The sequence below is a fragment of the Numenius arquata genome, chromosome 2 (genome assembly GCF_964106895.1).
Source record: "Numenius arquata chromosome 2, bNumArq3.hap1.1, whole genome shotgun sequence".
NCBI lineage: Eukaryota > Metazoa > Chordata > Aves > Charadriiformes > Scolopacidae > Numenius > Numenius arquata.
The window spans coordinates 116,677,521-116,704,231 of record NC_133577.1 but is presented as its reverse complement, the minus strand read 5'-3'; the positions used below and the strand labels follow the sequence as shown (position 1 = coordinate 116,704,231).

General features: G+C 39.6%; 2 protein-coding genes across 2 annotated transcripts in view; one reads left to right on the top strand and one right to left on the bottom strand.

Annotated features, from left to right (window-relative positions):
• Positions 1-12,848, bottom strand: part of COG5 (component of oligomeric golgi complex 5) — a 194,602-nt gene extending 181,754 nt beyond the window's left edge. Inside the window, exons 1-6 of the mRNA XM_074168160.1 lie at positions 12,748-12,848; positions 11,723-11,862; positions 10,670-10,727; positions 5,938-5,992; positions 5,746-5,815; positions 833-953 (exon numbers count right to left, since the gene is read on the bottom strand). Coding sequence (XP_074024261.1) covers positions 833-953; positions 5,746-5,815; positions 5,938-5,992; positions 10,670-10,727; positions 11,723-11,862; positions 12,748-12,820 — 517 coding nt within the window. The 5' untranslated portion in view covers positions 12,821-12,848. The remainder of the gene's footprint in view (positions 1-832; positions 954-5,745; positions 5,816-5,937; positions 5,993-10,669; positions 10,728-11,722; positions 11,863-12,747) is intronic.
• A 22-nt stretch (positions 12,849-12,870) lies between these two features.
• DUS4L (dihydrouridine synthase 4 like) lies at positions 12,871-26,487 on the top strand. Its single transcript, XM_074168158.1, has 7 exons — positions 12,871-12,937; positions 13,732-13,866; positions 14,117-14,238; positions 18,155-18,272; positions 19,736-19,858; positions 20,843-21,069; positions 22,595-26,487. The coding sequence occupies exons 2-7, from the start codon at positions 13,757-13,759 to the stop codon at positions 22,840-22,842; spliced, it is 948 nt and encodes a 315-aa protein (XP_074024259.1). The 5' UTR covers positions 12,871-12,937; positions 13,732-13,756; the 3' UTR covers positions 22,843-26,487.
• Positions 26,488-26,711: the final 224 nt, after the last annotated feature.

The window sequence follows — 26,711 nt, the reverse complement described above, 5'->3', positions numbered from 1 at the left end:
ATAAAAAAGGTGGTAGTGACAAATATGCACAATAAACCTCAGGATAATTCTAAATGTTTGATAGTTCAGCCCTCCCACAACCTATTTTTGGAAGCCGAAATTTGAATACCATTAAACCAAAGAAGAAACAGCTGGCAAGATACCACATACAACACCAACAACTGATCTCCAAGACTAACGAGATGTTCCTCGCTGCATGCTGCAGCACAGTGTGGAAGTACCCAAGCGAGCTCAAGACTGGAAAACAGTCTAGTATAACTCATGTAACGTGAGAACATGAGAACTATTTCATCATTCTTCCTAGAAGCCAATAAAATACAGGGTAAATTAGCCACTACTGCAGCAGAATGCTTCCAGTATCTGATTTAGGGTAGGTATCTATATATCGTATCAAATATGGCTTTCATAAAGGCCACAGGGACAATGATTTTCTTTTAGGACATAAACTGTAATTCAAACTACACCTTACTGTAATGCAATGTCTTCCAAAGGCTAAATATATATCTGCTGCCTCTGAAGGCATTTGATACAAACACAATCCAATAAGTAATTAATTGCTTCACACAAAAAATGTTGCTCAAAAGAAGTTGTTGTTATTCTAGACTTTTCATGTTATTAAACATCTTTATCTTTATCACCTTTATCTAGAGAAGTCATATGAAAAAACTGAAAGCACTAATGAGTTTTGTCCATACCATTTCTCAACGCAAATCAGGAAATAGCAAGAACTAGTAAAAAGTCTTGGGGGTTTCTTTGTCTTTTAAGTTAAACACTAGTGTGTCATATGAGTGCAACCTAAAAATGCCTCTACAAATAACTAAGAAGGACTCACCAAGTTCATTGAGACTCTGGGCAGCTTTTGTTATCTCTCTGCTTCCTCCTTGCAGTTGTCCTTGAAGTCTCTTACTGAGATACAAGATGCGTATTATCCTCCGCAGCAAGTCACAGGCAGCCTGCAGAGAAATCATAGCATTAGGGGATATTATCAGTACATAATGATCACATAATATTAGTCCTCAAATATGGAAATATTTTAACCAAAAAAGGAAATATGAATGTGAATAAAACCGAGGAAATTTAGAACACTGAAATCCCTTTTTTTCAGGATTTTTAACATGATTTTATGCAACATATACCAATACTTTCTAAAGCTGGTAATTACATTTACCAGGCTACTGAGATCATACTGTCATTACTAGTAAAGTGAGCTTTATTTTACATTGGGCATCTTTCCTCAATATTCCTCCCCTCTGTAAGCTTTAGTTAAATTAAGAAGTTGGCCTTGCCAATCAAATATTGATCCAAAATAAGCAAAATGGCAGCACTTGCTTCAGAGGACACTAAAACTTAAAAGCTAAATTGTTATTACAGATAGTAACTCATGGTAGGAATACATGTAAAATCTCATTTTCAGCAAAACTCTCATAAGGCCAGTCACCTTCATTCAGCCAACTGTTAGTTCGCAATCTTTCACAGGTTTATTAAAATACACTGCATTCTTGGATAAAAAAATTAAATGAATGCATATGTAAATTTCCATGAAACATATCTGCGAATGTTTTCATTAACACCAATTTAGCATTGCTGACATCTGAATCAAACGTAATAGTTCCACAATTTTCCATTCAAATAAGACCTTGAAATAGGTTTTCTCCTTCTACGCAGTAAATAATAGAGACAGAGAAACAGTAAGAGTTCCATCAAGGGCAGAGTTCCTCTATGGCTGGGTCGGGTCAGTGGGGCTTAACTAAAATTCAGAAATGCAATTCAGAAGGTAAAAAAGCAGTACAGTCACAGGTCCAGTTCAACATCTGATTAACAAGAGAGGTAAACGAGAAATTTAGAACAAGTAACACATAGTTGTTCTGAGTTATTTTCCCTGATATTGAAGACAAAGCCTCCTGAAATATTTACCTTATGGATACCAAAACACAATTAAAAAGTATTTACTATCTGACAGACTTTGAACAACTCTTTTAGATTCAAGTTAATGTCTTGAAAACTAATTTCAACATGCACGTATGGAAACATACACAGGTGAGTCATTTCAACCAATATTCAGTGGACTGCACAACTTGTCCACCTCTTCTCTATACTAGCACAAACCAATCAAAACACAAATATTTATAGTTTAATTTTATTAAACAGAAAGAACAAAAAGAAAAAATTACAAAAAGCCCCACTGAGGCAAATTACCAAAAGCACAATTACTTTTGCTGCTTTTGGGTCTGTATCACATAGTCTGAAGTGCAATTTTCCTAAGCATTCTAAGACAATTTAACCACATGATTTCTATTACCATTAGTGAGAACCAAGCAGGGATTATCCCACTTTGAGGGATTAACGTATTAGTTTATATTAATTCATTTCTTTAATTAGAAAAATCTTGATCCACATATCACTTTCATATCTGTGAACTAAATTTTTGCTAGATTAATCAAAAATAGCTTTTTATACAGTGCATTGTGCTTCGCTGAATAAGAGGGCATAGTAATACTACTTTGCTTTCAAATTTAATTACTCTCTAATCCAATCATGTACCGCTGGCTAACATTTTCCCTAGGAATTCAACTTCAGTTATCTTCTGACCATCTTTTACTTTACATGCCAAAAGATTATTTCTTTTTCATTTGATTGTTGCTCATTATCTCCTATCCCAAGAAACAATCTTTTAAAAGGACTATCAAACTGAGTAAGAGATGGGAAAAGTTAAATTTAGATACAAGGGCAAAACCAAGTTTTAGTTTCGGGTCCAGGGAGTTAGAAAGAGGAGAAAAATCCAAGGACAATGAAGATGCACTCTTAACTTCACAGTGGTTACTACTGCATTTTGCACTTGACAAAGATTCTGTTTCACCTAAGTATTTCCATTTGCATGAGTTGTTCAACTTATTAATAACTCCCAGTTAGTGTAAGAGAATGCAATACATGAGGACCATGTAACAGAAATAAAAAAATTTATCTAATAGTGGAGCTGTTCATAGATGTTAGATCCTTTAACCTGACCACCTGCATAGCAGAAGTCTGAATTAATTCAGGAAACATTCCCTTCCTGAGTTGATATAGTATGCTTTTCTAAAGGAGGTGCTTTCATCCAAGAAGGAATGAATTCCACTGTTCAAGAATTAATTTGGAAGAGGCCAGTGGCCTGAGTTAGTCCCACTGGTTTTAGTAAAATTAAAAATAAAACTTGGTATTTCTGGCAGTTACGTCAAGTTATCTCCTGAATTTTAAAGCAACGTATCAGCACTAACAGACATTATTGCTACAATTCAAGCAATCAAAAAGCCTCTTACTTTTAGTCTCAAGTTAATTTTAAGAAATTATTGAAGGAAGACTTAATTATAAAGGGAGGATCACTTGAAAATATGCCAGTGCATAGCTCATATATGTAATTGCATATATCTGCTAGATCATAATGTAATTGAATGTATACGTAACAGAAACCTGAAGAACAACAAAACAGTCCACTATCTTCAGACTACATTTACTATTTAGTTAGTAGCACCTGGATAAAACCTGCAACTGAACATTATAAAGAGAGAACAACTTTAAAATACATAATTATTATTTTAATGGTTTTAAAAATTTGGCTTTTACAAGGACTTTTAAACACCAAGATATCTGAAATTAAGAGAACCTGTAGAAACACTTGGTTAAACAGAGCTGCACGGAAAATGACCCTCTGAAGGACAAACTCTGTCTGCATATTTCAGCTGTTAACTATTCCCATTTAGCTTGTGATCTACTACGGAAAGACTCAGAAGAGGACAGTATGATTTAAAGTAGGAAGTAAGCTTTGTGTGACTGCTGCTCCCTTGGGATGCCATGAAGTTCTAAGAGCAGAGCAAGCCATAATACACACAAGCACACAGCAGAGATTTAGAATTCAGCACTAGATTTGAAGTTTGACAATGAACTTGCAATGAGAATGTTTATGAAAAAAACAGACTATATTAAAAACAATTAAGGATGGCAAAATCCAGCTTTATGCAAGCCAAATATTCCTTCAGTTTGTGAGCAGTCCCACAGCAATCAATGGTGAAGCACTAAAGTAACACCATCACGAGTACAAGAGGCCCTTAAACACTGCACATTTCAGCAAAACATACCTGCCAACCCTACCGATTTTGACAGAGCACAGCCTCTTTTAACAGTCATCTACCTTTTGTACTTATTCTACCAAATGTACATCAGATGATAAAGTTAGCAAGTTTGAAAGCGTCCCATGCCACAAGTCTTGCATTTGGGAGCAATTTCATGTTATAAACCCTGCCACCGCCAGGAAGGGAGTTGCCCGCCCTTCCTGAACAACCAAGGCAGTCAGGTAAAGAGACACGACGACACTGCATCCTAGGGAAGCAGGAGGCTTGAGATTTCAAGTGCCTATTGACTCAACCCATACGTCCAGCTTCATTTCATAATTCAAGTGCCCTGACCCTCAGCTCCTTCCAGCAGTGTAGTGCAACATAAAGCACTCGCTATGTATCTGCCAATACAAGAAGGGACAGCAGCTCTCGTGCCGAGGACAGTCACACTGGCAGAGAAACTGGAATCATTGTTCCTCTTTCTACACTGAGGTAAGTAAGTGGATTTGGATGCTAGGAAGGGTAGCCTAGCAGGCTCTCTCTACCCTGCATCCCTTTATTCTGACTTACAGCCAAGAAAAGTCAGATACTACAAATTCCCTGGCACAGGCTGAGTAATGCTGACCCTGGATGCATGCCACACTCATGCCACAGGAAAATCCATGTAACCCTGCTACAGCAAAGAGGAAGCAAAGAGCACCCAAGAAACATTTCCTAAGTTCAGGGAGACGTCCTCAGACGTCCTTCTGCAGTTTGACTTTCTGTGAGGTCAGACAGAAATGATCGTCATCTTTAGCCGCAAATTCCCGCAGCCCTTTCCACAGGGCTCACAGGTTCAACATACATCAGAGAACAAAAAAAATCAACACCTAACCTGACATGCGGAAGTCACAGAAGTTTTGCCCAGGGGCAAAAAAAAACCAGCTGGAGTTGAAAAGAACAGGAGAAGCATCTGGACAAACTGGCTGAACAGAGAGTTAAGAGCTTCCTGCTGAACTTCACCGCTACTGAAAGTAATGTAGAAAATAACAGAAGTTCAGCTGAGAGATGAGTGCAGCTGCTCCACCAGCCCCTAGACTAGAAACTGCATAAGAGTTTGCAGCTTCATCCACACTGCTATACAACAGCAATGGAAGTGTTTGATGCTTATCATCATTGCGATAAGCTCTCTCCCACTGCTATCCTCTAACAGAGATCTACATTCTCTAGTAGACCTCACTTATATTCAAAAAACAGGGACAACTATGTACCTGGGGTTATAAAACTCCAGAACCACAACTGGCTCCATAGGTTGCACCTTGACTATTTTGAAAGAATTAATTCCCAGACTTTTCTCTAAGCTGCAGTCAAGCATTCATTAACTTAGTGGAGAAAAGCATCTTCTACACAATGGCACCATAACATTAAATACCAAAATTACACAAATAGTAATGAGAATTTAATTAATTTGTACTCAGATAACCTTTTCCTCTTCTCTCCATCTCCACAAAAACTCACTTAGGCAGTGCAAAGGTCAGTTTCATACTTTGCAATACAAAGCACTTCAGAGTAGCTCATGAAAATACACACAATACTGAATTTCATTGAGAAATAGTGAAATTTTCATTCAGAAATACTGAAAAATATTTTTTAAAAATACATTTTCAATACAACTTACTTGAAGTTTTGCTAGCTGAGCTGTGCGAGACACTATTTTGTTGTAGGGGTCAACAATTTTGACTCTAATTCTAAAAATAAGAAGAGAAATTTATTTATAGCAGTATTAATAAAAAACATGATAAAACAATTAAGAACTTATACTTCCCAAATTAAGAACTTATACTTTCCAATTGCATACTGAATGGCATACCTATCAACAGTACTTTGTAAAGCACCGATTCTAGTCTGCATCATTTGGAGGACACCTGCAAAATAAAGGAGATTTTTTGCATGAAACACTTGTCACATAGAAAAAACTCTTCTTCAAATCATAGTAACTACTGCAAACTACTTTAGCATAAAAAAAAAAAAAACAAACAGTTTCCTCCTTTACAACAAAGCAGTCAAACAGATTGAAATTAACAAAACACAGCATGTTTGGAAATAAATTGAGCAGGTAATAGGGCACTTACTGAATGTTATGGAAAACTTATTGGTAGACAATACAAACCTACAGAAGAAATACCACTCTGAAATTCATTATATGTTAGGTTTCAAATAATATTTAGAGCATGTTGCTTTCCAAGTGAATGATGATCAGGACTGCTGATCAAAGATATGGTACAAACACCTGAACATGATATACAAAAATGACAGAATGTATTTTATTTATTTAACGTAATGAATAGTCAATTCAGAAAAACCAACAGAAAGAGGACCGAGAAGATAACCAATTCTATTTCAAGGTTTTCTTCCTGTGCATAAGCATCTTGAGCAAAAACGAAGGTTATCAATGTCATTGTGAGGTCATCTAATTTAGATTACAAACAGGGCAAACTACCCTAATCATGTCTGTTCCTGATTAGTTTGGAAAAGCAGCACAAATAAAGCTTACAAGCATGCTTCTTTTCTTGTTAAATTGCATAGTCAAGAGTAGCAGTCATTTTTGCAATATGGAATCAGCCTGCTGAGAATTTAATTAAGTTATGCAAACCCAGGCCAGTGAAATTATTTCTGTTCCAGTTATTGTTAGCGTTCTCAAACATACTACATTTTTGCAAAGACCTGTTTACAAGCATGTCATCTTTAAATTGGATAAAACTGCAATATGATACAGTAAGATGGAAGATAAACATAACTCCTGCTAATAGTTTTATTCAGCTTGTCCTGTACTGGGACTATATCTCACGTATTTTGTATAACTATGCCAACTCCCATCTTCTCCATATTTCAGAATTATTAACTTGGCTTAGTGACAGACTCGGGAGTTCTCTGACATTTACACATGGAATGGTAAGCATGCAATTCTCACACATCAGAGGATGAAGATATGAGATATAGTGAAAAGTTGGCAAAATAGGCTGAATTTTCTACTCTACATTGCAATAATGGGAGAGGGCCAGTAGCATGACATTGCTGTATCTATGACTGTGACATTGCTGTACAGCATACAGCAGTTCTGTTGCCAGAAGGAAGAATTAAGACGGGTGAAAAAACAATCTACCCTCTCCATCTGCAGTATAAAACATGGGATTATACTAGTAGCTTATCTTGAGCTAACAGGTAGCTCACGATATCTATTGAGCAACCTATAGACAGAAAAGAGTATGTATAACCAGACTCTTGTACCATTAAGTGCACAGACCTAAAAAACAAAGGACTCCTCAGGCTGGGTATATCAATTTTAATGAAAGTCACTTGCACGCATGCAAATGATTGCGCATGCTGTGACTCAGTTCCATAATCTTCACTTGCTAACTTTCTTGACAAACATACCAAGAGCTATGTGTTTCTAACTTCATGATTAAAATTTCTGTTGACATCCATCTTTTCTTTTTCTTATGAGTCTTGACTCGGTGTTTCTCTACAGTGACCATGTATCACATGTAGCACAAGCAGGGCAGAGGTAAGAAAGTTTTGCAAAACTTCATCATCTTTTTGTGCACAGACTTTCGATTTTCCTAGCAACTGCAGACTGAAGTTTCTACTGATGTCTCAAGTATTAAATACTTTTCAGGATCAGATCATAGAATCATAGAATGGTTAGAGTTGGAAGGGACCTTAAAGATCATCAAGTTCCAACCCCCCTGCCATGGGCAGGGACACCTCCCACTAGACCAGGTTGCTCAAAGACCCATCCAGCCTGGCCTTAAACACTTCCAGGGATGGGGCATCCACAACTTCCCTGGGCAACCTGTTCCAGTGCCTCACCACCCTCACAGTAAAGACTTTCCTCCTAATATCTAATCTAAATCTCCCCTCTTCCAATGTAAAACCATTACCCCTTGTCCTGTCACTACATCTCCTGACAAAGAGTCCCTCTCCAGGTCTCCTGTAGGCTCCCTTCAGATATTGGAAGGCTGCTATGAGGTCTCCCCGGAGCCTTCTCCAGGCTGAACAACCCCAGCTCTCTCAGCCTGTCTTCATAGGGGAGGTGCTCCATCCCTCTGATCATCTTCGTGGCCCTCCGCTGGACCTGTTCCAACAGGTCCATGTCCTTCCTGTGTTGGGGACTCCAAAGCTGGACACAGTATTCCAGGTGGGGTCTCATGAGCACAGAGTAGAGGGGTAGAATCACCTCCCGTGACCTGCTGGCCACACTTCTCTTGATGCAGCCCAGGATCCGGTTGGCTTTCTGGGCTGCCAGTGCACACTGCCTGCTCATGTTGAGCTTCTCATCCATGAGCACTCCCAAGTCCTTCTCCTCAGGGCTGCTCTCCAGCCATTCTCCGCCCAACCTGTATTTGTGCCTGGGATTGCCACGTCCCAGGTGCAGGACCCTGCACTTGGCCTGCTTGAACTTCATGCGATTTGCACAAGCCCACTTCTCATGCCTGTCCTTGCTGTCGTCGGCAAACTTGCTGAGGGTGCACTCTATCCCACTGTCCATGTCTCCGACAAAGATGTTAAATAGCACTGGTCCCAGTACCAACCCCTGAGGAACACCACTCATCACTGGCCGCCAATTGGACATAGAGCTGTTGACCACAACCCTTTGAGTGTGGCCATTCAGCCAGTTCCTTATCCACCGAGTGGTCCATCCATCAAATCTATGACTTTCCAATTTTGAGACCAGGATGTCGTGCAGGACAGTGTCAAACGCTTTGCGTAAGTCCAGGCAGATGACATCTGTTGCTCTGCCCTTGTCCACCAAGTCTGTGGCAGTATCGTAAAAGGACACCAAATTTGTCAGGCACGATTTGCCCTTGGTGAAGCCATGTTGGCTGTCTCAAATCACCTCCTTATTTTCCATGTACCTTACCAGAGATTCCAGGAGGGTCTGCTCCATGATCTTGCCAGGCACAGAGGTGAGACTGACTTGGCCTGTAGTTCCCTGGGTCTTCTTTTTTTCCTTTTTTGAATATCGAGGTTATGTTCCCCTTTTTCCAATCAGCGGGAACTTCGCCAGATTGCCACAATTTCTCAAATATGATGGAAAGCAGCTTAGCAACTTCGTCTGCCAGCTCCCTCAGGACCTGTGGATGGATTTCGTCAGGTCCCATGGACTTATGTACCTTCAGGTTCCTTAAGAGGTCTCGAACCTGATGTTCTCGTACTGTGGGCAGATGTGTGCAGATCCTCTGCATGCTTCTCCTTCCCTCACACACAGAGAAAGCTTCTTAAGGAGCAAACCCTAACTAAATGGTGACATTTCAACAAATTTGAGGGGAATCAGATTTTCTTTTCCTTGGGGTTATTAGCTGTAAAACACACATTATTTACCACACCTGCCTTACAGAAATGTTTTATAACTGAAGAGTTGTTTTGAAGTACTTCATTCTTTCCTCAAAGCAATTTTAGGAAGGAATGCCTTCAGAAACAACCATGACTTCAGAAAATACAATTCCATTGAGCACAAATTGCTGAAGATCGTCACTGGGAGGTATTTATTAATCACAAGATTGACTACAAATTCTTATCTACTTCTTATTTGGAGGACGAACACAGATTCCAGTCTTCCTATGCTTAACTTTCCAACTGTTTTAAAAATTATTCAGGAGCTACCATTGCTAGATTAAACAGGCATTTCTTTATTTGTATAGCTATACGCAAAGGCTAAAATTTGAATACTGTATCCAACAAGTTCCAAAGACTAAGGAGAGACTATAACTGTCAGTAACCACAAACTCTCTGGTTATGCTAAAACCTGGAAGCAGAAGAAGGAACAAAGATAAATTACTTAGCAAGTTACAAAATAGAAGGGGAAAAGGGGATATGCTTGGATCCCATAGTATATGCAAATTAGCATGTTACAGGGGCAAATATCTTTCTGTGCAACAAAAACCCCAAACCATATGAAGTTTCCAGCAAAAAGCAAAGAGCAGAATGGCAGATCTCACGAGCTCCTGGCACAAGAACAATATAGTGCAAGCATTTTTCTATACAGATTCAATGGTTCCTAAGTAAGGCCGTGGAAAGTCAGTGGTTTATGTTAAAAACCAGATCCCAAACAGTGGAATAACACAAAGGTACGTATTTAACTTAGTAGCCTCTTACTAGGAAAAAAAATATCTCAATGCAGTTAAGATTATGTGTTAAAGCCCCTTCGGTTAACATTTGCAAACTATGCAACACATGCATATGCAACATGCACAAACTTGGTACTTACGGCAACAGGTATCAGCTAATGTTGCAACAAAAATAGGCTTACTCAGAAAAATATATTAAAAGGTAAAAAAGACTTGATTGCTAAAGTTGCTCAGAGCTGATTATCAAAATATCTTTTCCTATGAAGTAGTTACTCCAGAGAAGTATCAGCCAAATCTTCTCCCTGGAGCTCCATCTACTGACATCCAAAAAAAGCTGCCACATGTTACTCCTCAGAAGTAAAATCAGTAGCCTTAACACTAGGGGCCAAAATTGGCAGTGAGTGACGTTCCCTGCACAGACATTAAAAGTGCTTCCTCCGTTATAAGAAACAAGCACAACATAACGGTACTTACCTTCCAGGGATTCAATTCCCGTTGCTTGGGCCAACAGGTCTTCATGTCTTGCAACAACCTTTAAAAAGATAGAATCAACACAGAGAAATGGAGATGTGTGCCTGAAAGGAATATATTAATATATCATCATTGTTCCTACATTAGGCATTAAAGTCTCATCATCACTACATTAGGCAGACACAGGAAAAAGCAGCCACACCTTAAAGATGAAAAGGTTTTCAGAATACGTTTTAATTCACAAAAGTGTCAATCCCAGAAGGAGAAGAAGGTCAGTAATCGCAGCATAGCTTAATTAATTAAATTAAATAAAAGCCAGCAGAGCAATCACATTTCAACACACCTTCATATATAATAATTGTAAATGTAAGTTTATTAATCACACAGTAATAATGTGTATTCACATTTTTAATATTTTCTATTTATGACATTTAGAAACTAGTCTCTGAAGAACTTACCAACAGCGACAGAGGGAGGGAGGAAGCAAGTTTTGAAACTACACACAAACTTAGCATGTTCTCATTGCAGGGTCCACTGTGGATTTGTGGTGACTGTGTAGATTTTACCAAAAAGTCTTCTACTATCCAAACTCAAAAGCCTTTCTGAAGGTGTAGAGGTGTGTTAACATAGGTGATATTTGCCCAGCTAAAGGTAAGCCTTAGAGCCAAGGCTACTAAAGGACGCAAGTCAAATCATTCACTATCTTCTCACAATTATTATCCCCAAAATACAGGCCAGCGTTTCTGATAGCTGACATGATCATTTGGAAAGAGTCAGGGAACATCCTTACATGGAAGAGTGGAACCTCAATGTACACAGAGATTGGCTGCAGAAACTGAAAACAAAACAGTATATGGCTTCTTGGTAGGAGTATTAAGAGTGGGCTTGACTGAGTTAAGTATCAGATTCACTACTAGTTTTGATGCAAGTTCTGCCTTAAGTTACTGCTTGCAGAGTGCACTGGGCAATTTCAGAAGCAATAAGATCAAAAGATTATTAAGCTTTTGACTAGTTTATATCAACCACTCCAGAATAACAGGTATGCTTTAAACTTACCTGTAAATGAAGTTCTTTATCCAACTGACTAATACCCTGGGCAAGTTTTGCCAGTTGTTCAGCTATCACAGCCTGATGGATAGACTGGGAAGTGTAAGCTTTCACATCAAAGTCTTCTCTGAAGAAGTCAGCATAACATTCTGAAAAAAATTTAGATTTTACCTTCATACTTCAAACAAGCTAAATAATATTTATGGATTTAAAGCATACAGTTCTCTGACCTTCAATTTCTCCAAATGTAACAGCATATGTTCTCTACACCACATAATACAAATGAGACACTGAGTTGAGACCACAATCAAGAGGGGAGGGATTGTAAATGGTGAAAAAGACATGCATTCGTTTAGTCTCTACAGCCTTTTCTTGAGTAGAATACATTAAAAAGTATCGATACCTTCTTCTTCAAACCGTACAGTGTAATGAGAGTGAGGCTGTCAAAGTTGTACCCACAATCAAACACACACCAGTCACCTTCAGATCACCGAGGATCTAAGTGGCATGAGACACAGCTTCATGAAATCATACCGGACTCCCACAACGCTACTGGTTTACAAACTACTAAATTAATGACACTGCAATGACGATTTTGGCTCACGTAAGACCCGAGCTTCCAGACAGCGCACACTAATACTACCAAAGCGCCTTCGTCTTTCCTTTTCAGTGCACGAGTTTTTTTTTTTCCCTTCAGGAGCAAGAGGCCACAGGTGAACAGGCCACCTTGCAGGACCGGGCCGTGAGGGCCTCTCCGCCCGCAGGGGGAGGTCTCCTCCCCGAGGAGGAGCCGCTCCCCGCCGCCGGCCCTCACCCCTCCTCCGCCGTCCAAACTTTCCGCGACTTGACAGTGCCGCCGGGGGGTTCAGCGCCCTCCTCGCTCCGTCTCCGAGCACCGCCGCCTCTCCCCCGGACCACCCCGCCCAGCCCTCACGGAGGACCCTCCGTCTCCTCAGGGTCGCCCGCCGGCCGGGGGCACAGCCAGGCGCTGCCTCCCCCCCACCCCGCACGCAACCCCAACCGCCGCGCCTCACCGTCCGCCAGCAGCTCGGCGAGGGCCGGGGCCGGGGCCGGGGCCGCGCCGCCGCTCGCCCCCGCCTCCTCCATGCTGGCAGGTGCCGGCAGCCCGCGCGCGTCACTCCCGGGCGGCGGCGCGCGGCGATGATGGCGAAGGCGCGCGACGGAACGGCGGCGGCGGCGGCGGGGGGGGCGCTGGCGCACGTGGTGAGCGCGGGGCCGGACCGGGGCCGGGCGGGAAGTGGCTCCGGCCAGGGTGGTCGGGCCGCGGGGCGGGAGAGGCGGAGGGAGCCGGGCCTGTGGGGGCAGGACAAGGGACGGCGGGGCCGAGGCTGGGGCAGTGGCGGCTCTCGCCGGTCATGAGGACATCCGCCCTCTGTGAGGCCTGTGGGGCAGGGCAGGGCCCTGAGCCCCGGGTCCGGCCTCGGCGCCGAGAGCCGCCTTCCAGCCTGAGCGATCTGTACTCTGAGGAGTGGAAAGACAACGGGGGTGTTACACATTGCACCGAGGCGCCCGGCGCAGGGCCGGTGTTCGCAGCTGGTGGTGGCGGCAAAAGGCTTGTTCCTGACACTGTGCGAGCGAAGGGTGGTTGTAGAGAGGCGGGGGTCCGTCTCTTCTCCCAAGTGACAGGCGATGGGACAAGAGGAGATGGCTTCAAGTTATGCCGGGGAGGTTTAGATGGGATATTAGGAAAAATTTCTTCATCGAAAGTGTTATCAAACACTGGAAGAGGCTGCCCAGGGAAGTGATGCAATTGCCATCCCTGGAGTTACTTAAAAGACGGATAGACGTGGCGCTTAGGGACACGGTTCAGTGATGGTTAGATTAGTGGTTGGACTCGATGATCTGAAAGGTCCCTTCCAACTTAGACCATTCCATGATTCTATGACTTCTAGCAGCATGCTTTACCAAAAGGCAAGTCCAGTTTAAGCTGTAACGCTTTGACACATGGCTTATAAGAAATAGCTGAATGACTTTTAAACACTGCTTGTTTTTCCCAGATGCTGAAAGGATTGTTAGTTATACATGATTGGTGACATCGTAGAAACTAAACAATGCCAGCTAAAAGATCCCATGGATTTGTTCTATTCTGGGCAAGTTGTAAAAATATGTGCCCCTATGGTCCGCTATTCGAAGTAAGTAACTGTCATGTCAACTATGTTTTCAGTGTATTTTTTTCTGAGGACGTTTATCCTGACTGTAAGAATAGGGATGATTTTTTTTTCTCTCCTGTAGTTATTTAAGGTGGCAAAGGACATGGGACATGTTTTATCTTATGATTAATCTTGGACGCCCTCACAGTACTGCGTGTCAGAACAGCATTTTAGAATAGCTAATCAGAAAAATGTCTTTACTACTTACCTCTTAATTTTCATGTGTCTGCAGGTTGGCTTTCAGAACCTTGGTTAGGAAATACAGTTGCGATTTGTGTTACACACCAATGATAGTGGCAGCTGATTTTGTGAGATCTGCAAAAGCTAGAGACAGCGAATTCACAACAAACAAAGGTATTTTTTTTTTTAAGAAACCATTACCTTGTTGGAATGTTTTATGTGGTGATAAACCAAACTGGCCAAGTGAATGAAGTCTGTCACACAACTTGACATCCATTAGTAATTTTGGAATACCATATCTGATTGATTGCTAAACCATAGTAATCTAGGTGAGAGTAAGCACATTCCAGTGATAGTGTGTCAAATGAAATAGTGGAAAACCTTGTCCCTACCTGAAATCAGGGCCTCCAGGCTGATTAAATGTGTGATGGGTTGACCACACATAGCTGGCCAGTGGCTACGCACCCACACAGCTGCTCACTCAATTCTCCTCCATCCCCACAGCTGCACAGGGAGAGAACAAGAAGAGCAAAAGCAATAAAAACTCATGGGTCAAGATGACAGCATAATAAGTGAAGGAAAAAAGGAGAAAAAAACAAGTGATGCAAAGGCAGTCACTTCCCACCTCACGCCAACAGACCAGTGCCCAGCCAGTCTCTGAGCAATGGCCACCGTGGAACACAATTTCCATGCCCCAACCCACTTTCTTCTTCCCCTACTGCTCCAGTTTTATTGCTGGCTCCAGTTTTATTGCTGAGCTTGACGTTATACAGTACGGAATATTCCTTGGGCCAGTTTGGGTCAGCTGTCCTAGCTGTGTCCACTCCTAATTTCTTGCCTCACCCCAATCTATTTTGGGGGCAGGAGGAGGCAGAGCGAGAAAAACAGAAAGTTTTGACACTGTGCGAGTACTGTGCTGCAATAGCCAAAACACTGGTGCATTATCAACACTGTTTGTGTCACAAAATCCAAAATAGAGCACCATGCAGGCTTCTGTAAATGACCTTAAAATAAATTTTAAAATTAAATCCATCTTAGCTAGACCCAGTACGAGAAGGTAGCAAGATTCTTTTCCCAGGAATTGCTGTTTCTTGTGTGTTTCAGAAATGAACACTTAACTCCTTGCTGGGAAAAGTTTTCTGGTCTCTAGCAAAAATCAAGAGTTGCTAAAGGCAAAGAATTTAATAGATCAAACATTGATACAGTGGAATCAAGGACTGATAATAGAAGCAGGGTTTCAAATTAGCTGGAGTGGAAAGTGGAAGGGGCTGTTGGTGGACTCTGTGAGACATTGAAAGGGTGATAAAAAGGAGCAAGAAGAGAGCAGGAAGTTGAAGCATGGCTGGGGTTGATGAGGAGAAGCAAGGCTTCAGGCATGGTACAGAAGCTTACCCAGAACACATACAAAAAGGAGGAGTACAAGGAGTTTTACAGAGTCCTGGCTGTAAAGCAGAGGAGAAAAGTGGTACAAAATACGTGGAAAGAGGTGACCATGACGCTACAGGTCTGCTGGCATGAAGTGAGTGTAACAAGGAACATACAAGCATAGGCTGCAGCTGGAGGAATGAAAGTGCTGCTAACATGCCAGTAAGATTGGCGTGTGGAATCTATGAAGTGTGATGTTTTAATCTATTCAGATCACTGAATTGGTGGTTTCATAAGTGTATATGTAATAACAGGGGAAGTATATTTCATTACTTTAGCACTGGCTGTTTACTGTGGTGCATTTTTCAAATTGAGCAGTTGCAGAGAAAAGTCACCATGTGAGCCGACACAGGCAGGACACAGGAACAACCACAAAACCACGGATGACAGGAAAAGAACAAATTTAATCTTGATACTTCTGAAGCAGCATGTGGGCAGAGGCACACAAGCAGGGGACACAGACACTGCCGAATGAGAGAGTCCTTATTAGAAAGTGAGAGCTCAGACTTGCTGTTCCTGCCTGTATTTCAAGGGTTGAGGCAGGCATAGTTTTTCACTGTGCTTTGATCTTCTTGAGCAGCAGGGCAGGAATCTCCAGCATGTTTGATAAGGTGCCCCTGAGTCCATCACAGGCCTACGTTATCTAAGTGTGGATGTTCTCCTTGGCAAGCACATAAGACTAAACAATAATTAGTGTGATATATCTGTTTTCCAGCACCCTATATGCAAGTCACTTGAGCATGTTTACAGTCCTCCTTGCCAATCTTCCGTTACTTTCCCGTGTACAGGTAGACTCCCTTACTAGTGGAGTTCAATTTTAAAAAAGCATGAATAATTCTTTGTGTGTAAAAATAAATAAGAACATAACTGACAATATGTATGGCTCAAAGCTCCACAGAACCATTAGTTTGCCCCCTTTGAATTTACCTACAGTTCTGATCTACACAACGTCCTCAGCATTGAAGTTCCACAGGTCAGATATACGTATTCTCAAGGGTGCAGGGACAGGGAAAGAGGAACTTCTCCTTTATGCTGTAACTTTGCTGCCTGATAACAAGGGATACAAAATTAAATGCTGTAGTGTTGTAAACAAGGTATTTTCCCTATTCACCTTTTTCATACTGACCTTAATTTTATAGGCCTCTAAAACATTCTGCCTCAGGCAGCTTTGCCAAGATTATAGTATTTACATTATTAGCATTTATGCTTTTAACAAGTAACTCCACAACAGGTTGTGAAATTTTACTGTGGTTTTATGTTTAACTTCCTGGCTGTTTGGGGATTTTATCTTCTACTTAGTGGAGTAGGTTTCGAGCCTGCAATTGCAATTTCTGTTTTCCGTTTTCTTCGGCATTGATATTTCTTTGTTGTGTATTTCTCAAATAGAGGTAGATGTTCTTTGTGGCTGCTAAAAAATTTAATATGTCTTGAGTCAGTATTTTTATTAATGCTCAATGGAAAAACTAGGAGCATGGAATTATTCCAAAATATTAGCTGTAACTGTAAATCTCTTCAGCTAGAGCACTGTCTTAAATGGACACTGTTTTGAAACATGCAAGGGATTTTTTTTGCTTGCTGGATTTTTAGGTAGCTTCTAGCAGTGTCTCAGCTTGATTGAGAAGATACTGCTGCCCTTTCTGACTTAAGCTTCTCTACTTCAAGAACTCAAGAACTACTTATTTTCTGCTAAATTTTTTCTGCTAAAACAGAAAAATCTTCAGAAGCACTTGTGGTCTTTTCAGTACCATTAAGTACACTTGCTCAGTGCATTTATTGGATCATCACTTTCTATCAGTAGTCAGATATCCCCTTTCCTCTTAACTGCAGCAATTGTTTATATGGTGAGTGCTAAGACTGAGTTATTTTTAGATGCCTTGAATGTAATGCAGTAGCTGTAAAAGGGGCGAGCATGTTCCAGATGACCATCTGGCTCTCTGCAGGGGCTTAGTAAATCACAAGAAGTTCAACAGGCCCAAGCTGAGGAGCACTGACACTTTGGTTTCCCACTTGAGGCAAAGCTGCTAAAGCTGCTTCTGCCCGTGTGTTCTCATTCCAACTGTGCATATTGCACTGTGGATAAAAACCAGCCATGTTGGCACAGAAGAGGAAAAAGATGGGCTGGGATAAGGAAGGGCAAGGCTTTCTGAAGGGTTGGTTCTGTAACCAAGTTTCCCCTCTGGCAAGACAGGCAGCCATCTCAGCACAGCAAAGGGGCAGCATGCAGGCAAGAAGGGGCAGGCTAGGAGGGAAGCATGAAGGCTGCTGAAAAATAGATAATACTTAGTTTCATGTATCATCTTTCTGAAAGATAAACATCTGACCAATTTCAGTCAGAAAAAATACATGTTGAACCAGCAACCATCTAGGACACATACGTTTGTCTAATTCCTACCTCTCTGGTTAGATGTACTCATTTAGTAACCACTGGTCAGCTACCTTTACTTGTGATCTAGGGCTCGCAGAATCACAAAACAGTTGAGTTTGGAAGGATCTCGGTAGGTCATGTTATCCAGCCCCCCTGCTCAAGCAGGGTCATCTAGAGCCAGTTGCCCAGAACCATGACCAGACAGTTTTTCAATATATGAAAAACATTCAAAATTTAGAATTTCTTTTTTTGTTTGTTTTTTTTTTTTTTAAATCACTAAATATCTTTTCATTGGAGTAGGTGATCATCCATTGATTGTTCAATTTGCTGCTAAAGAAGCACAGATTTTGTGTGATGCTGCCCGTATCGTCTGTCCTTTTGCAGATGGAATAGACCTAAACTGTGGCTGTCCTCAGAGGTAAAGTTTTGAAAAAGCTGGGTTAATATGATGAAGTAATTTGAGAATAAAGAATGCTGGTCTTCATTTTCATAGTAATTTCTGTCTTAGTTTAAAAATAGACTTTAAGAGAGAAATAGATTTTTAGCCTGTCAGAAATGTCTGTGTGGCAAGTCATTGTTCTGAATGTTCTGAGATGCCCATCCCAATGGTGAGATGGGGAAAACCAGGTGTATTTGCCAACTTGCCTTTTTTCCTTTCTGAGATACTGAGTGTTGGCTCACAAGTGAAGTGTCCATCCCTTATCAACAGCTGTTAAATATGCATTATCAAAAAGAGCTTGCTGCAAATAATTTGGAGAGTGTTTTGAGAAATGATGTGGCAATTCCCAAAATAATAAGGCAAGTCCCTCATGTCTCAGACTTCTGCAAGTGAAGGATAGTCTCTAAAATATAATTATACAGATCATATTATTCAGGAAACGCTGAAAAGAATTTATCCCATCTTTTATTAGGTTTATAAGTATAGTGAATTAGTGATCTACTTCTCACTTAAATTGATAAAGATTTTGTCTTGACAGTGAAACAGAGTAGTAATGCCAAATGAAGATTCTTGCTAACTGGTTCATTTGAGAACCATTTATTACATGCTTGTCAGGCAGTCTTTTTCTAAGTGAAGATCTCAAAAATAAATGTAGGAAAGCAAAATATAATACTACGGTGCAAACACTTAATTTGTCTATTCTAATTAGGTTGTCTTGACTTAAAATTATAGTATTTGAGAAAACTTTTTTGGAGAGACCTGAGACTTCGGAATGGATGTGTATTTTTTTTTCTAAGCTAACTACAGTTAGGTACGCCAAACTGTAAGTTTCTTTTAGGCCAAAAAATATATGCATTTGAATCCTTTGATACTTTTGCAAACTGGTTTCAAAATAATCAAACTTTGTGCACTTAATCTGCCTTTATAAGAAAAATTGTTCAAGAAACAAACCGCTGCTGCTAAGTGGAAGCAAAGGTTATTTACTGCCAATCAAAATGAAGTGTTTTGCAGTTGAGGGAAAACAATGTTACTGAAATCCTATCCTCACTTGCACTTCAAAAATCTTCCTTTTCAATTCAAAGTCATTTTCTGTTTTGAAGAAACCCATGATCCAATGGAAGGGAAAACATCAAACTCCTTATTTTATGTATGATCAAAACAATTGTTGATTACGTGTTAATTTATCTTCCTTGTGAGTCCATTTTGTGGACAGAAAACTGAAGAGATTAGTGACTTGTCCAAAGTTCTAACAGCACAATGGAGACTAAACCAGAATCTAAAGCTTGTGTCAAACTGCAAATGAGTCATTGATCTACGGCCAGTACTCTCTGTTTACTCAACTACACATTCTGAAGGTCATAAGGAAAGAAGCTGAGGTATTTGATTGAAATTCATCTGCATTTTTTCAAATGTAGAATACAAACTTTCTTTTTCTTTTAAAGATGGGCAATGGCAGAAGGTTATGGTGCTTGCTTAATAAATAAACCAGAGCTTGTTCGGGATATGGTGAGACATGTACGGAATCAGATTGACAACCCTAGATTTTCAGTATCTATTAAAATAAGGTAGGTCTAACTTAAATGCTGTTTGTGGTACATGGAAGAACCCTTTTAATTTTTTTAAAGAAACATGTTAGTGCAATAGTTACACTATACTTTAATATATGTAATTCTGTTAATGTAATATTACACATTATATTAATTTCCTTACATGTGAAGACTGCTGAGATTTTGTGACTTCAGATGGTGAAAGAATATCTGAAGCAAGTAATCCCAAACTTAGATAGTAGCACCAGCACAGCCTTTGACTACTTACCCGGATAACATGCTGGATGCTGGAGTTCTCTTCCAATACAAACAACATGAAAGTACAAGTTAGGTCTAGGGTTCCATAAAAGCAAAGCAATGCATAGTCTGTATCATCACCGGGTTTTCTTTGTGAGCTGTTGGAGGCCAGAGCTACAGTTGCTGTTGGCTACAAAGGGAAGGGTGACAAAGCTGGGAACTGGCCCCCACAGCTGCTCTAAGGAACACATCCTGCTTCCCTTCATTGCTTTCTAAACTTCTGTAAACTCTTGCTTTGCATCGTTCTGTACCACTTCATCCTCTATTTATCCACATCCCATGTGGCTTTTGCATATTTGTCAGTTAAGTTTCAACTCAGTTTGTGATCTTTCAGGAAATGGTAAATAGTATAAATCGTTTGGGTTTTTTTGTTTGGTTGCTTTTTTTTCACAAAATATGCAAAATAATGATGATTATTTTAGAATCTTTTGGGCACCCTTGCTCAATCTCTATAAAATTTACCATGTATATTTCAGAGATGTGATATAATTGAGAAATGCTAAATTAAATAGTAGTTTCAATACATTAAAGTCATATGTCTTTATGTAAAAAAAAAAAAAAAACAAACCTTTTTATCTTCCAACAGTAATATTTTCTTTATTTATATTATTATACAAATCTGTGGTAACTCCTCCTTAAGCAGGTGGGCTTTTTATGCAGTTCAGGTAAGTTACTATCTAAGGTTTTCATTCCTTGGAATTTTAGGATCCATGAGGACTTAAAAAGAACAGTTGACCTGTGCCAAAAAGCTGAAGCAACTGGAGTTTCATGGATTACAGTACATGGGAGAAGTGTAGAAGAAAGACATCAACCTGTACACTATGATGCAATTAAAATAATTAAACAAAGCACGTCTATACCTATTGTGGCTAATGGAGACATTAAAACTTTAAAAGATGCTGAAAATGTTCATCACTTGACAGGAGCAGATGGTAAGATTAAACATACTCTATTTTCTAAGTAAAGGTACAAATCAGATTTCAAAGTATTTATTTTGGCTGTAAGTAGGACATGATTTGAGTGCCTTTTACTCTTTGAGGAGACAAATGAAAGAGGATTTTTAGATGCCTTATAAATTCATAAACAGAATCACTTGTAATAATCAGAGCACTAGAGCACTGTTATTCAAAGCCACGAATAATGATTTCCGAGGCAAATTACAAAAGCTCTTTGCTTAATTATGCTATCTCATCACTCAGCAGTGGAGTTCTTTTTTTTTACGGTGCTGATCATCTTTTAAAGAACTGTAACCTGCCACTTGGAAATCTCTGCTTCCTGCACATGGGAGCAGATTTCTTAAAGTAAGAATATGGCAGAAAAAGGAAATGCTGTTAAGGCAGATACTTAACAGTTACGATGGCTAGCTTCAAGGACACAGTGAGGCACTCTCAGATCTGTATGAAGTGTAAGACAAGGTCTTACAGTCAGTGGTAAAATGTTGGGGTAAAGGATTGCCCTGCAGCTGTCTATGGTTTCAAGACGGTATGGAAATTCAGTATATGTTTTGAAGAGGTGATCTGTACCTAGACACTTTGGATCTTACAGCTAGAGACTATCAGGACACAGAACTGTAGCTAGAGTCATAAGGAAAAGTTCATGTGGCAGGTCTCTTTTGACACTACTGGTATTTAATAGCAACAACAAAAACTAGTTGAACCAAACTGCCATGCTGCTACCTTGCCTTCCCCACACATACAAAGCAGGAAGGAAATATATAACAGATAAGAATGTTCTCACAGCCCAGCTGACCACCTTGAATAACAAAAATATAAAGCATCTTTTTTTTTTCTGTCATGCACAATAGCAAAAGAAATTTTTAATTTTTGATCATCCTGTTTTTTAAGAAGAGACTCAGTGTGATAGATTATATGTTGACAGTGCAGGAAAACAGAATCCCTTACTTGCAGAACAATTACAATAGAACTTGTATGGGTTTATCTGACAATTTGAGATTAGAGTTGCAGATGCACTGCAGACCAAGAGCCCTGAGATTTATATGATTGAGACATTGAGCTCTTACTGGAAGAAGGATTCTAGGTCAGTGAATCAGCTGAGTTGCACTAAAAATAAATTTATCATATTACTACCCTTGTATCTTTCAATTGTAATTTTGCGTTAAAAAGGCAGGCTTGTGTGTGTGTAGCAAATAAAATGCTATTGAATTGCAGTTTCATAAGTAGGGAAGAAAAGCTTCTGTGTACTGTGTTTTGTTTCAAAGTTTCTGAAAGGGTGCGTCATCAAGTGGAATGTGTTGACAGGTGTTGTAGGTACTCTGAGGTTTGGATTGTTAAATGGATTTCTCTGGTATAGCTATAACACTCATCCCTGTTGTTCTCCCATTACTTGTCTGTAAGCTTTGGGTGGTTGTCCTAAGGGGCACTATACAAAATCTGTAGGAAGATTTAATGTAAAATTTAAATTATAATGTAACTTACTGCTTTAATTTCCAATTTGAAGGTGTAATGGTGGCTAGAGGACTCTTAGCAAATCCGGCTATGTTTGCGGGATACGAAGAGACGCCTTTGAAGTGCATCCAGGACTGGGTTGAGATTGCTCTTGAGCATGGAACTCCTTTTACATGTTTTCACCACCACTTAATGTACATGATGGAACGCATAACTTCAAAACAAGAAAAAAAAGTTTTTAATGTTTTATCAAGTACCTCAGCAGTACTAGATTATCTGAATAATTATTATGGTGTGTGATAACTGCAAGTATTTTAGTCCTATGTAAACTTCTGTTTTGCAATTGCCAATACAAGTTTTAATTGAGTTCCTATCTATTAGTTGCATTCATATATTGCATAGGTATTTTCAACACAGCATAACATTATGATTGTGATGATATTTTATATTTTTAGTATTTTTATGTCAGCATTTTTCATTCCAGAAAATATTCCAGATTCCACAAATATGGAATTCTATTTACAATGCACTACTACACAGAGGATTGATTATTGTAGGACTCCAGTAATTTATTTTTTCACCAGACAATTGCTTACAGCAATATGATTGCAAAACTAAGGCCTTATGTGAAACCTCCTAAAATCAGAAGGACTACTCATAAATATACCAAGAATTCAGACCAAAATAATACGTAGGGAGCAATTATAGAAGCTTTTGCTTTAACTGACATAAGCTGTACTTTTGAGTAGATTTTTCAAACTTAAAGACTGTGAAGCCTTGAAGCCCAGCATAGTATCCTCTTTTAAATTAGATGCTCCTTTTGCAGACTAAAACTTTCTAAGCTTACTTACAACTCAGAAAAATTCCACGCTTTATATAGTAAAAGAAACCTGGAGTAGTCAAACGACAGAAAGGAGGAAAAGAGTAAAACAAAGAGATAGTTTAAACTAAGTACAAACAGCTGAATCTAAAATGCAAGACTTCAAAGTTCCATCTAACTGAATTCAGTTTTATTTATCTACTGTATAATAATTATATAAAAGATTAAATCCCTGTCATCTACCAAAACAGAACTTTATAGGTCAAAGAAAAGCTGACAGATTCTCTCAGTGGGGCTCTTGCAATCCTTTCTGCCTGCTGGCATGTTGCTTATCAAAGCATGACAGCCACTTGACTTTGAATCTTTGTATAGGAGGGAAATAGTGAAAATTAGAATAAGATAGTAATGATACTCACCAGCTGCATTTGTTCTGCTAGGGAAATTTCACAAATCTGTGCAGTACAATTATTTGTAATCAAATAATTTGTTTTCTTTATATGTTTACACAGAAATTCTTACCAGAAATTGCTTAGTTTTCTGACTCTGATACTTCTGTAAATATACAAGTGAATAGTTCTACATTTTCTAAATAAATTACTTGGTTTTGTATACAATTGTAATTTTTTTATTACACTACAGACTATGACAACTTGGAGGAGGGGAGGTTGCTTTCAATGCTACTCCACAAATCTTTCAATCATTTAGATATCTAAATGCTCACAGTTATTTTAATGCAATGCCATAAAAGAATATTTTTCATAGTGAATATGTTCCAATTTAGGCATATGAACAAAAGTTCGAAAGACGTGACCATCAAGTCTAGTTCATTATTTAAGAAAGCCAATTTACGTAACTCTTCTGATATGGTCACCTACCTGATGTGTTAACAAATGGAAAATGATAGACATGCTTTGCTATCCTAGGCTAATTGAGACCATCTCTACAACCTTTTTTGGTGCAATAGGTTCTCCGTTCCTTCAGACAACTGGGTTTTTTTCACTCTTCTGGATTGTAATGTTTTCTTGACATTGGATGAGCACAATTATGTATAGCATTCCAGGTAAAACCCTAGTAATGTCTTCTGCAGTTAATACTTCTCTTCCTAATGTCTTACTTTTCCTGAACTAATATTCATCATGTAATTTATGACCTCCCAGTTTTACAGGAAAAGTTCTTATTTCCCAACTGCATGACATCATTGTATTTTGTACAGCTGAATTTCCAGTCTCAAGTTCATCCAGCTATAGTGCAATACTCAATTCTCCTCCGTTCTGAAAACACCTCCAGCCTTCTGCATCAAAATTGAAAAGTAAAACTATACAACTGCATTGTACAAGAAAATGATTCAAGAAGATTCTTGAAAGTATTAACCAATCCCTGTGTTAGCATTTTCTTAAGATTTTTATGATTTGGCAAGCAACTATTATTTGCTGTGAACTGTCCCATTAGCCACAAGAAGCATAGAAGAAAAAGTAATTTATTATAATCAAGTAACACAAACGCAAGGCTTTTTTTCTTTTTTTTTTTTTGTAATAGTGGGGAAACTGAATTTTAAGAGGACTTGAAATTCCTTGACCTATTTAGATTTTGAAGGCAGCAGTTGTTGTGCCTGTGTGAGATCAGTCATAGGGATTTCTGCCTGAAGTACAAGACCTAGGTTGCTAGGCTGCTGTTAATATCGTGAGTAATTAAAGAGTGCTTGATGTGGCCAATTATGCATCATAAAAGTCAATGAAAGTTTATCATCCTTTTTTGAGGGTGAAATGAATTGTACGCCTTTTTCCCTTGTGAATTCTGTATGCATCTGAACAAACTTCACTGTGTTGACATAGAATAAACTGCTGAACAGCCATACTTACTGTTCAAATATACATAAATTGCTAAAGATGGGAGTTAGGTATTAACTTCCAGTGTTTTAGAATCTGGTCATGTTTCTCATTACAAGCCAATGGAATACGGGAAAATTCTCATCTCCAGTCTAAAGCCACCAGATCATGTTCCTTCCTTGTACGCGTTACTTGTAACATCCCCAGGTACTCAGCCTTTATAATTTTCAAAATTTTAAAAGCTATTTTGCAAGTAACATAAGATACAAAGCTTTGTTTCCTATTTTAGGTTCTTTGCCTCCTGTAACTGATCCAGCTCCTTATGTTGAGCCACCCTGCACAACAATGACATATTCTCATAATACCTGTACTTTTTTGCACCTTTCACCTTGCTGCAGTAACCCCAGCTCCCTCACACAGCCGGTACACTTCTATTTTCTCTGTTCCCTACTGCTAAGTTGTTCCTTACGTCTTTTCTCTGTCTTGGGTTGATGGTTGGGCAAATGCATACAAGCCGCATTAGAATGGAACAGGTTTGAACTTTCTCTTTGCCTTTCTTTCAGCAGAGAATTAGTCGCACTTCTGTCCTCTAACCAGCTTCTAATACACAGGCATTTCACATTTCTAATTCTGAATGCTTTGTCTTACTGGTGGGAGAGGAAGGTGTTTCTTTTAACTGTAATGTTTTAAGGTTTGTGAGTTTTTTTCCTGAAGCAGGCAGGCATTTATTTATATTTATTGTGTATGGCATCATATTTATCACGCTGTGATTCACTTTTAGATAAGCAGCCTTAGATCAACAACCCAGACTTCTACCACTTCAGCTAGAATACCTTGCAGGAGTGGCAGAGTGCAGCCAGCAGCAGAAGGGAGGTCTCGCAGATGTTTGCAGGGGGCTCCTCTCTGTCCCTGGGATCGCGTTCCAGGTTGGTGGGGAACACGCAGCAGCTGCAGTGGAAGTGCACAGCAGTCGCTGCAGAGATCTTACGAAGAGATCTGGCTGATATCTTACGAAGCCCCTGAAGTGAAATAGCAGACTCGGAGTCTCTGGCAGTGGGGATGTGCAAATACAGTCCTATCAGTATGAGGCTACTGGGAGGGCAGCCTGCAGCGCGAGTAAGAGGTGAGTGAGCAGCTCAGAAATGGAAACTGCTCTGGAATTAAAGGAGACAAAGTCTTTAATAACATTTCATCAGCTTCAATAAAGTATAATGGCTGTAGGCAAATAGCTAAAATGTAATAACCAGGACATACTAAGAGGTTATGTTTTGTTTGTGCTTCTGATTAAATACGTTGGTGAAAACATGTTAGAAATAATTCTTAAAAACCAAGCTGTTCCCACTGTGTGGATTGAAGTGGCTGGTTGTATCACTCTCCAATATTTGTTAGGCATAAACAATTATTTGGGATGTAACCTTTCATCCAGACATGGCTTGGCAGCAGCTGGGAAAATGTTGACACCCTGGCTCCATCCCCAGGCCACAGACCTGGGAAATGTTAAGGGTAAACAATTTCAGATTGTG

Bases quoted from the DNA above. Each gene is read 5' to 3' on its own strand.
- DUS4L (XM_074168158.1), top strand. From the start codon at position 13,757: ATGATTGGTGACATCGTAGAAACTAAACAATGCCAGCTAAAAGATCCC. The intron at 13,867-14,116 runs GTAAGTAACTGT...ATGTGTCTGCAG, and splicing joins CCTATGGTCCGCTATTCGAA to GTTGGCTTTCAGAACCTTGG. The intron at 21,070-22,594 runs GTAAGATTAAAC...TCCAATTTGAAG, and splicing joins TCACTTGACAGGAGCAGATG to GTGTAATGGTGGCTAGAGGA.